Source organism: Callithrix jacchus, chromosome 4 (assembly GCF_049354715.1).
Source record: "Callithrix jacchus isolate 240 chromosome 4, calJac240_pri, whole genome shotgun sequence".
Lineage (NCBI taxonomy): Eukaryota > Metazoa > Chordata > Mammalia > Primates > Cebidae > Callithrix > Callithrix jacchus.
Genome location: NC_133505.1, coordinates 47725008 through 47735580, shown reverse-complemented (window position 1 = coordinate 47735580; position 10573 = coordinate 47725008). Strand labels below are relative to the sequence as shown.

General features: G+C 52.8%; 1 protein-coding gene across 3 annotated transcripts; it reads left to right on the top strand.

The window, feature by feature from the left end:
- The first annotated feature begins 2279 nt into the window (after nt 1–2279).
- KCNK16 (potassium two pore domain channel subfamily K member 16) lies at nt 2280–10460 on the top strand. Of its 3 annotated transcripts, none has more exons than XM_017971060.5 (6): nt 2280–2467; nt 2708–2956; nt 6299–6413; nt 7496–7662; nt 8485–8650; nt 8977–9407. In XM_017971060.5, the coding sequence occupies exons 2-6, from the start codon at nt 2744–2746 to the stop codon at nt 9198–9200; spliced, it is 885 nt and encodes a 294-aa protein (XP_017826549.1). In that variant the 5' UTR covers nt 2280–2467; nt 2708–2743; the 3' UTR covers nt 9201–9407. The 3 variants fall into 3 exon arrangements, with proteins under 3 accessions (XP_017826549.1, XP_078226791.1, XP_078226790.1); XM_078370665.1 differs by lacking the exon at nt 2280–2467 and adding an exon at nt 10190–10460 and having other exon boundaries at nt 2706–2956; nt 8977–9117; XM_078370664.1 differs by lacking the exons at nt 2280–2467; nt 8977–9407 and adding an exon at nt 9885–10335 and having other exon boundaries at nt 2706–2956.
- Nucleotides 10461–10573: the final 113 nt, after the last annotated feature.

Sequence of the window (10573 nt, the reverse complement as noted above, 5' to 3'; positions counted from 1 at the left end):
AGTAGCCACCATGAAAAGGCACTCCTGGGCACTTAGCCCCTCCATAAAGGATTTAAGTCAAGAAATACCAAGAGAAAGAAGCAGAGGACAACGGAGCACATCTGACCGGATTCCAGGAGGGGAGCCCCAAGGCAGAGAAACGGCAGACAGGAAGCACCTGGGGTGAGTGGCGAGCGGTCGAGGCAGGCTGCTGGTAAAAAGCTAGAAGGCTCCGGAACCCTGGCTGCTCCCCGGTTCCCACAGCACAGTCTAATTACCAGAAATACCCGGAGTGTGTTCTGATGCCTTCCAACTCCAATAAGCCTTGAATAGTTTTTGAAAAAGAACTCAGGCGGGACTCATTGGCTTATGCCTGTAATCCTAGCATTTTGGGAAGCCAAGATCGCCTGAACTCAGGAGTTCAAGACCACCCTGGGAAACATGGTGAAACCCTGTCTCTACTTAAATACAAAAAATTATCCGGGTGTGGTGGTGCACGCCTGTAATCCCAGCTACTAGGGAGGATGAGGCAGGAGAATTGCTTGAGCCCTGGGAGGCAGAGGTTGCAGTGAGCTGAGATTGCACCACTGCCCTCCAGCCTGGGTGGCAGAGTAAGACTCCGTCTCAAAAAACTAAAATTTAAAAAAAAATTCATAATAACAATTGGGAAGTAACAGAATACCTAATAGTGGCTGAAACAAATAAGGTTTATGTTTCTAACATAAAAAGATCTCTAGACAGAGGTGTGCCAGGGAACTGACCTCTCCCTCAGGGACACAAGAAGGCTCAGCAGGTCCAGATAGAAAGAGGGAGAAATGTGGGGCCAGCTGCAGATGAATCCGTTGTCAAGAGACAACAATTTTACCCAAACCTCCACAGCCCACTCTGCCCACTCTGCCCAATCATGGCTGGACCTAGGTCATGCAGCCACCTCCAACTGCAAGGGAGCCTGGGAAATGGGGTGCAGGGGACGCACTGACCTCAGGTCTTCTCCCCAGGCTTTGATGTGTCTTTCTTCCAGTGGCCTAGATTGCACCTGGGACTCTCCTTCAGTGGACTCTCCACAGCCTCCTGGAGCCATCTTGCCTGAGAAATGCACGAGTGACTGACTAATGTGGGGCTAGGAAAGCCCAGCTCCCCTGCTGGGACTCGCTGTGGTTTACTTCACCTGCTGGAGCTCCCAGGAACCAGGCTGAGGCTGGGACTGTGGTGCCTTGTTGGGCTTTCTCCTCGCCCTGACCCTCTTGCACCACTGTGGGTCTGCACTGACTTCACTGCTCTAGGGGCAGAAACAGAGGGGAGGAAGATTAGCACAATGAGCTACCCCAATTATGTTCCATTGCCTGGGGTTGACACTTACAAAGCTGGGGTTCTGCTAGCTGGGAAGGAGGGAAAGGATACTCAGCAAGCAACTCATAGTGTCTGCAGCCACAGCTCATTAAAGGAAACAGCAGAAAACACAGCAGAGAAATCGGAATCCTCGCCTTGTGCTAGTGGGAATATAAAATGATTCAGCCACTTTGGAAAATAGGCTGGCAGTTCCTCAAAAAGTTCAATACAGAGTGGCCAGATAGTACAGAAATTCCACTCCTAGGTATGTACCTGTGAGTAATGCAAACACGTCCACAAAAAAAAAACTCATACACGGAGGTTCATAGCTGCTTTATTCCTAATAGAAGGAAACAGAGACAACCCAAATGTCCATCAACTGGAAATCAAATGGATAAACAAATGTGTTATAGACACACGACAAAATATTATGCAGCCAGAAAGAAGGATGAAGTATCATTATATGTTGCAACAAGGCTGAACCTTGAAGACTTTAAATATACTAAAAACCACTGAAGTGCATAGTTTAAATGTGTGGATGATATGGCATGTGAAATATATCTCAATAAAGCTGCTATACGTGTATGTGAACAAGCATGTGCACACACACATGCAAAGAGAAAGGAAAGCACCCTCAATTTCACCCACTCACAGCTGCTGTTACCATCCTAGGATCAGGATATACTTTAAGTTTCTTTTCAATTCACATGGATATTTCACCGACAAATCCTCTGAAAATAACCCACTAGAGAGCTTCGTTCAAGACAAATTAGCAAAAGCTATAAAGCCGTTGTGTCCAATTTGTCAGCAGAATCAACCCTGACACTCTTACCATCAGGCTGAGCGAGACAATCAGCTATTTACTTTGCCCTGATTTGTCACTCAGTTACTCATCCTGAGGTTCCCCCAATAGGCAGGTCAATTCTCCTGCCCCATTTCGTAGCCAAGGCAACTGAGTAGAAAGTTTATTCACACCCATTCTGATCTCTTCCCAGCTCCTAAGCTGGGGGCTTGCAGCCTTCAAGGGTGAAGATGCTGGGGGCTGCCAAGAGAGCCCACTGGGGCCTGTACAGAGTAAGCACACCTATCCGATTTAGCCCGGAAACATCCATCCAACTTGAAGCCAGACGGAGAGACCTGAAGCACTCAGGAAGACCTGGTAGGTCTCTTTGAAGGGTCCATGATACTGACTTCCATGGAAACAAAGGCCGGGTGGGGGTGGCCGACCTGTTTGCACTCGCAGCACAGCACTTAGTGCAGCCAAGCTGAGCTGCACTGTTCAAACAGTCTTCCCCAGCCTCCAGACACCTGTGCCGAGGAGGAGGGCAGGGCAGGCGGCAGACAGGGCACAGGTCCCCGGGTGCTTTCTCCTCACCTGTTTCCCGCCTCTTCCCCTTAGTCAGCCCCACGGCCCTGGCAGGGTCCTGGCCACACCATGCCTGGTGCTTGGCTCTGCAGCTGCTGGGGTGGCCGGGTGCTGCCACTGCTGTTGGCCTACGTCTGCTATCTGCTGCTTGGTGCCACCATCTTCCAGCTGCTGGAGAAGCAGGCGGAGGCTCAGTCCAGGAATGAGTTTCAGCTGGAGAAGCTGCGCTTCCTGGAGAACTACACCTGCCTGGACCAGTGGGCCCTGGAGCAGTTTGTGCAGGTGAAGGGGAGCGATGTGGGATTAAGATGGAGAGGCTTGAGAAGGCTGGTGGAATGGGGGTTCCTGTGGCAGGTCCAGAGTCCTCACCCAGGGCTGAAGCCTGTTTGGAAGCAGCATGTGGTGGGAACAGAGAGCCTGATGGATCTAGTCCTGGATTCTGGCCCCAGGTCTACCTGGAACAGGTCACTTAACCTCTCTAGACCCAAATGTCCTCATCTATAAGGCAAAGAGAATAACCACATCTAAACTGCAGACAGTTGACAGCAGATTAAAAGCTCTCTCAAAGCTGTCACTTGCTGGATGAATGGGAACCAGATGTCAGTGTTATCAACGCTGTCCAAATTTCCTTCTCCCACTTTCACACTTCCCCTTCCCCAACTCGGGGGCTGCAGCTCCTTCTGCCCTCTCCCCAGCTGCAGGTGGGAGACACAGATAAACGCCGGGAGCGGCCACCAAGCTGGCCTTTCCTGGCCTGTTTGTACCTGGAGCTGGGCTTGGGGGGCAATGGCCAAGGTGACTGAGATTGCCAGCACTGCACCCAAAGAGGGCCCTCTCTTGGTAACAGAGTGGGTCACCCTCTGCCTGGGTCCTCTCTGCTTCTCTCTTTCCCAGAAATAAGGCAAAACCAGGTGTTGTGGGGGAGGTGAGTGACAGCCCGTGCAAAGGAATAGACCAAGTGCAGAATCACTCTATCAATTATCAATTGTCTATTGACAATTGGTATTTACTGGGCATTTACAGTGTGCCTAAACCAGTGGGGAGCAGGGTCATCATGGCCAGCTTCATCCAATCATGATTCACTCACCAAACACTGAGCGTGTTACCAGTGTCTTCTCATAATTACCTATTACAATCCCTATCTCCTGTTTGTAGCTGGGAACTGAGGTAGAATACATTGGCCAAGGCTGCACAGCCACTGGTGGAGACAGCACTCACTCCCAGGCCTCTGGTGCTGGAGCCCTGGGTCTTCACCGTACAAATTAGCACAAGCGCTGGGGCCAGGATGCAGCCTAGAGCAGTAGTTCTCAAAGTATAGCCCCAGGACCAGAATCAGCATCACCTGAGAGCTTGTTAGAAATGCAGGTATCAGGCTGACTCAGGAACTCCAGGATGGGTCCTGCAGGCTGGGTGTCAACAAGCCCTCCAGGCAATGTTGGGCCCCTGAGGACGGAGAACAGCCAGCCTAGAAGACTATCACAGAGAACTTTCTGAAGCTGTGAGAGACCAGGAAATGAGGCCTCCACCTTCAGGTTTTACTCACTTCTCCCTGATGGATAGGGTTAGTCAAAGTTAGGGGTCCATAGTACCTCCGGGGTTGAGAACAGTTTAGGAGCCCCCTTCAAAACCCTGGGAAAGAGGCAGAGGCCATGGAGAAGCTGAAAGGTCCTCCTCCCTCTGCTCTGCATTTGAGGTGAAAGCCAAGCTGAAGGGCATGGGAAGGGTTGGTAGCTGTGATCTGAACTCGCTCTGTAAACCAAGAAGGGAGGCTATCTGCTTGGTTGCAGCCCTGAGGGGTTGCCACTGATTAACCCCAGGGACCTCCCCAGGGAAGACAGGACATCCCTTTCCCTGAGAGTCCTCAGCCTCGGGAGAGATCCTTCCTTGCCGGGGGTAGTTCAGCCAGGCAGCAGAAGAACGCTGGGGTGAGATTCTGGAAGAACACACATTCCTGTTGAACTCCCTGACACACAGGGCGTAACTAGTATTAAAAGCAATATTAAAAATTGCCTCCGTGGGAAAACACTGCTTGCCTAAGTTCACAGAACTGGGAAGGCAGAACCCGCTGCTGCTTGCATCCACGCACAGGCGCTCCGCAACCTCAGCAGGATGAGGGAGGGCTGCAGACCTGGCGGGGTGGGTAGGGAGTGGGAGATGGCCCAGGACTAGAGTACTTGCCCCCAAGAGTGAGGGTCTCCAGAGAGAGAGCCTGTTCAGGAACGTTGGGCCCTGGCCACTTTGTGGGTGTGGGAAAGAGAGGGAGGCCAAAGTCCACATCTTAAGAGGCCGTTCCCATCAAAGTGAGGAGAAGCAGATGGCCTGTGGCCGTGGATACCCTGACTGGCTTGGTCCACCAGGGTCACCCCAGCCCTGATCCAAGCACACCCACCCAGCCAGCGGGAACCTGTTCCCATAGGAGTTGGAAGCCAGAGCTGTTGTGTCCCGGGCTTCCTCCTGCCTTTGGGGCTCTAACAGGTGGCAACGCTGTGCTGCTGCCCTGGGAGAGGATTGGCAGGAGGTGAGGAGAGAGCTCTGCCCATTTTCCAAGGGGCTGGGTCCAGGGACTAGAGGTTGTTGGAGGTGGGGCAGTCGAGGGGAAGGTGTAGGCTTGAGCCTGCAAAGGTTTGGGTTCTGTAAAAACACACGCAACACACACACATAAACATGCACACACGTGCAACACACACATACACATAAATATGCATACATGTGCAACACACACACAAACATGCACACACATGCAACACACATACACAAACATGTATGCATGTATAACACACACATGCACATAAATATGCACATGTGTGCAACACACAAACATGCATACATGTGCAACACACAGATACACATAAACATGCACACACGTGCAACACACACAAACATGCACACACATGCAACACATACACATAAACATGCGCACATGTACAACACACATATACACATAAACATGCACATATGTGCAACACACAGTTGCCATGCACAACACATGCACACACCACACACCACACACACACACTCTCACACACACCACTTTTGTCCTGGCCTCTGTTGGAATTTCTCCCATAGGCAAGAGCCGGGGCTCACTGGAAAGCAGCAAAGAGCAAGGGGGTCCACTCACCTGGACACTTACGGAACACAGGGTTCTCTGTCCCACCGTTAGCTTCATGGCAGGCAGCCCATGGCTTCCCTGTGGTCCCGAAACCCTATGTTCCCCAGCAATGCCTTCCAGACACATCCAACCTGAAACCCTCCCATCGTTCTAACAACCGATATGCCTGCCATCCTTTTGGCCACCAGCAGCATCTCCCACGAGACCCACTTCCTGAGCCTCCTCTACCTTACCCGCCAGGCCCATCTCCCGCCCCAGCCCATGCTTGCAGCCCACACCTCAGTCAGCCCTGGCCAGCGGAACAGATACTGGAGGTGGAGTCCAGTGACCTTGCACAGGCCTCTTAGCCACTCTGAGCCTTCATTTCCTTTTCCATGAAATGAGAACAATACCATCTAAGAGTATCATTAGATGAGATGACACAAAAACACCCGGCCAAGAGCGTGGCACCAATTGGTGCCCAGTAACCATCAGCTCCTTCTTCCCCCTCTTGGCCCCATGTCACCTCCCCACAGGTCATCATGGAAGCCTGGGTGAAAGGTGTGAACCCTAAAGGCAACTCCACCAACCCCAGCAACTGGGACTTTGGCAGCAGTTTCTTCTTCGCAGGCACAGTCGTCACCACCATAGGTAAAGGGCTGGGGTAGAGAAGAGCTTCCCTAAGCCCCCCGTCTTAGTTCGGGATCCCTAAACGCAGATGCTGAGACAAGGATATGGTTTGTCTAGGAGATGATTCAGGAAGCCCAGGGAGGGAGCGGGTAAGTGAAACAGCAGGGAGAGGAAGGCAACGAAATTTGCATTAATGAGCAGATTACTGGCTTAGGTGACTGGGTTCACTTCTGCTTGGGACCTTCTGAGAGGCTATATAGAGCCCATCCTCAGAACAGTCCCATTGAGGGACAAGAAAGAGAGGCCATTTAGCTACCAACCCCTGCCCTCAGAGGTTGAGATCTGGTCTGGACTGTATTCGTTCCCCAGTATTTTGAACCTTCCCATAGACCAAGCACACTCCTTAGACCAGGAGAATCTCTCAGGTAGAGAGATGTGCAGGAACTGGGAACTGGGAACTGGGGTGATTTGTTTACAGCCACTGTCCCCCAAAGCTGCAAGTAGTATCCCGAGTGTTCCAAGAGAACAGGGCAATGAGAGCAGGTGCTATGCCCCCTCAGCCAGAAAACTCACTCCATCCCATCCCAAGGAAGCTGTCAGACCCAGGTCTGCCCCCATCCATTCATTGAAGTCCAATTCCACATACTTTCCTTGAACTCGGGTGACATTCCAGGCAGAGTGATGGAGTTGGGGGTGGGAAATACAAACTTGGATCAGATCCAGGCTCAGGCCTCAAGAAATTTCCAGTCCAACAAAGAGGAACACATTAAGTACACACACACAAACCAATAATAGAAGACAAAGTCAATAATTACATAGCAATGACATCAAACACTGTGGGGAACCACACCCAGTCGGGAGAAGGAGAGTGGCAGAAAGGAGGGCTTCATGGAGGCAGAGTCATTTGAGATGGGCCTCCAAAAAGGAGCAGGAGTCCTATAAATAAAAATATTCCAGCAGAGTTCATGGGAACAGGGGAGCTTCTCCTTCTCACCCCAAGAGGTGGTGGCAGACAAACATTGGCTAGAGTCTGGGGAGGAGGAGCAGAGGGCGTTCTGGAGTCTCCCTTTCTCCATATTTGCACATGCTCCCTCCCCTTGCAGGATATGGGAACCTGGCACCCAGCACAGAAGCAGGTCAGGTCTTCTGTGTCTTCTATGCCCTGCTGGGCATCCCACTCAACGTGATCTTCCTCAACAACCTGGGCACAGGGCTGCGTGCCCACCTGGCCACCATTGAGAGATGGGAGGACCAGCCCAGGCGCTCCCAGGTATGCCCTCTAATTTCCTTACGGGCCTGCTGTGACAGAGCTGTTGCAAGTGGAGTCCTCCAGAAGCCAATGTTGAGATGGAGTTTGACATGCATGGTGTTAGGGGTAGATGCCTATGAAAGAGGAAGGGTGAAGGCAGGGTTGGGCAGAGCACTGAGCTGGATTTCTATGCATGCTCTACAAAGGCTTGGCCTCAAGGAGCTCTGCAGCATGTGTGAGCTGTCAGACTCATCCCACAGTGGGCCAAACCAGCCAGGCTTTCATACCTGCCTCAATCAGGCACTGGGTGTGGCCTTCCTAGGAAGGGTGTGCCCCTGGACCAAGAGGTTCTCTGCAGCTGAGCACCCTGAAGGAGCTGGCAGCTGGCCCACAGTCCTCCTTTGAGTGGGGGATCTCAGCAGCACATCTCCAAGGACATCACAGAACTCCAACATCCTTTTGTGCAGTAGCAAACAAGCTCTGCAGGCCGCCCAGTGGGTCCCCAGTGCCCACCCTTGGCCAGTCGCTTGCAAGGGCAGAGGCATGCAGACTGTTCAATGATACTTTTCTGTCCCAGATCTGAGTCCCCAGGGAGCCTGTTCAAGTGTGATTCCCAAGCCCAAAGGGTCTCCAAGTCACTCCTTGACCCACTAATGCAATCCCTCTGCCCAGATCTTTCCCTGGGTGGGACTAGGTCATGCACAGATAGATACAACCCCCACCTCAAGGGTCTGCAGGGCAGGGAAGGGGTCTAGCTATGGCCCAGTCCCATTCCCATGTTTACCCCAGACTCCCCACAACCTCCTTTCAAGTGGACTCAGGGGCCGACTCCCTCCCTCCCAGCTCCTGCGAGTCCTGGGCCTGGCTCTGTTCCTGACCCTGGGGACGCTGGTCATTCTTATCTTCCCGCCCATGGTATTCAGCCATGTGGAGGGCTGGAGCTTCGGCGAGGGCTTCTACTTTGCTTTCATCACTCTCAGCACCATCGGCTTCGGGGACTACGTTGTTGGTGAGAACAAGACAGTCACATATATGCGGGGGGCGGGACACGGGATGGAGACATGTCAGCTGAGGACAACTATTGAGGATAAGATAGCTCCTGGTCATTCAAAGAAGCCAAACCAGTGATTTCTGGGACTACTGTGGATTCTAAGCAACATCCTCAGAAGTCTCTGGTATAGGACCCATCACCACCCCCCAGAGACCTACCTCCACTGCTTATCCTTGTTTTGAGGAAGTGGGAGAGGGCATTCTGGCTGGTGAAAGTCCCTGTGGAAACTGGAGGTGGCTGTGTCCTGAGACCCCTGGCATTGATGCCATTCTGTTCTCTGACAGGCACAGACCCCAGCAAGCATTATATCTCAGTGTACCGGAGCCTGGCAGCCATCTGGATCCTCCTGGGCCTGGCATGGCTGGCGCTGATCCTCCCACTGGGCCCCCTGCTTCTGCACAGGTGCTGCCAGCTCTGGCTGCTCAGTAGGGGACTCGGCGTCAAGGACGGGGCAGCCCCTGACTCCAGTGGACTCCCCAGACCTCAGAAGATCCCTATTTCTTCATGAGGCCCCTGGTGGCCCCAGAAACCCCTTAATCCTCCCCAGTCCCACCTTATCTGCTCTCTGGATTTCCAGCTCTGTCTCCTCCTCTTCTAACCCCCTCACTTCTCAGCCAGAACTGGTTACAGGAGTTCTCCCAAGAGATAATGGAGAAGGTATGTCCAAGAAAATAACAGAGAGGAGATGTGAGATAGGATTAAAAACATGTATGGATAGAGAGGTGCACCCTTGTCCCAGAGCCCCTGCCACAGCCTTCTACCCAAAGGTAGCTTGGAGGAGTGGCCAGATCTTCACTGCCCTCCCCTTCCGTGAGACCTTACACAAACAAAGGATGACTTCACTTTTGCCTCATTTGATGCCTATACAGTGCATTTGCCAAGTCCCTACTATGTGCCAGGTGCTGTGCCAGGGTCTGGGGATACAGCAGTGGAAGTGCCTGCCCTTGATGTGCCTTTAGGTGCTAGACAAGCAAAGAGGCAGCGCCAACACAGTACCCAAAATGCTATGATGGGAGCAGCCCCACGGTTGATGAGAGCCCATGGGATTGGCTGGCACTCAAAGCTCTCCAGCTCCCCTTGCCTAGAGGTCCAGGGCTGTCCTTGAACAAGGCTTAGGACCTCTTGGGTGTCCCACCCACTTTCCCAGATATGGCCTCCCCTGAGCCTCACAGGCCACCCCCGACCCTCACAGGCCACCCACTTAACTTCATCCCTCCCTTTGGGCTCCTGCCTTCTCAAGGGCCTTTGCAAATACCCCCTGGGAAGCCAGAGAGCCAGCAAAGACCAGAATCCTTCCAGAAAGTGAGCTCAATGAACATCTGGCCTCTCTCAGGAATGCATCCTCCAGGTCTGGCCTTTCCCCTGCCAGATTGCAACGTCCCTGACCAAAAGGAGAGATTTAGACCAATCCATCCCGAGGCCTGGAAACTTTGGCCTCTGCCTTTCCCACTACCCAACAGTAAGTGGGCTCCTACATGGCTGGGTTCCTCTGCACAGGACTGAGGCAAGGCTGTGGAGCCAAGGAGGCTCCAGGCAGGAGACCCAGGGGAGGATCTATAGCAGCAAGAGGAGTCCAAGTCACACCCCAGAACTTCGCCACATCCAAGAGAGAACTGGGAAGCTGAGGACCCATGGACTCTTCACACAGCCTGGACCTTCCTCCACACCGGGTAGAGGGGTTTGGGGGCCTTCTCAGAAGCAAGGAGTGGACAAGCCTCTTGGTCAAGGCTCCTCTTGCCTCCCAAGCTCATGGACAAGTGGCAGTCAGCTGGGGCCCCTCTTTTTGGGTACAAAGGAAAGGACAGAGGTGTGGGACACCCAAGGAGGTCTTGAGATTGACAGACAGCAAGTCCTTGGAGATAGCCCCCAGACCCAGAACTT

Bases quoted from the DNA above. Each gene is read 5' to 3' on its own strand.
- KCNK16 (XM_078370664.1), top strand. From the start codon at position 2,744: ATGCCTGGTGCTTGGCTCTGCAGCTGCTGGGGTGGCCGGGTGCTGCCA. The intron at 7,663-8,484 runs GTATGCCCTCTA...CCTCCCTCCCAG, and splicing joins ACCAGCCCAGGCGCTCCCAG to CTCCTGCGAGTCCTGGGCCT. The intron at 8,651-9,884 runs GTGAGAACAAGA...CGACCCTCACAG, and splicing joins CTTCGGGGACTACGTTGTTG to GCCACCCACTTAACTTCATC.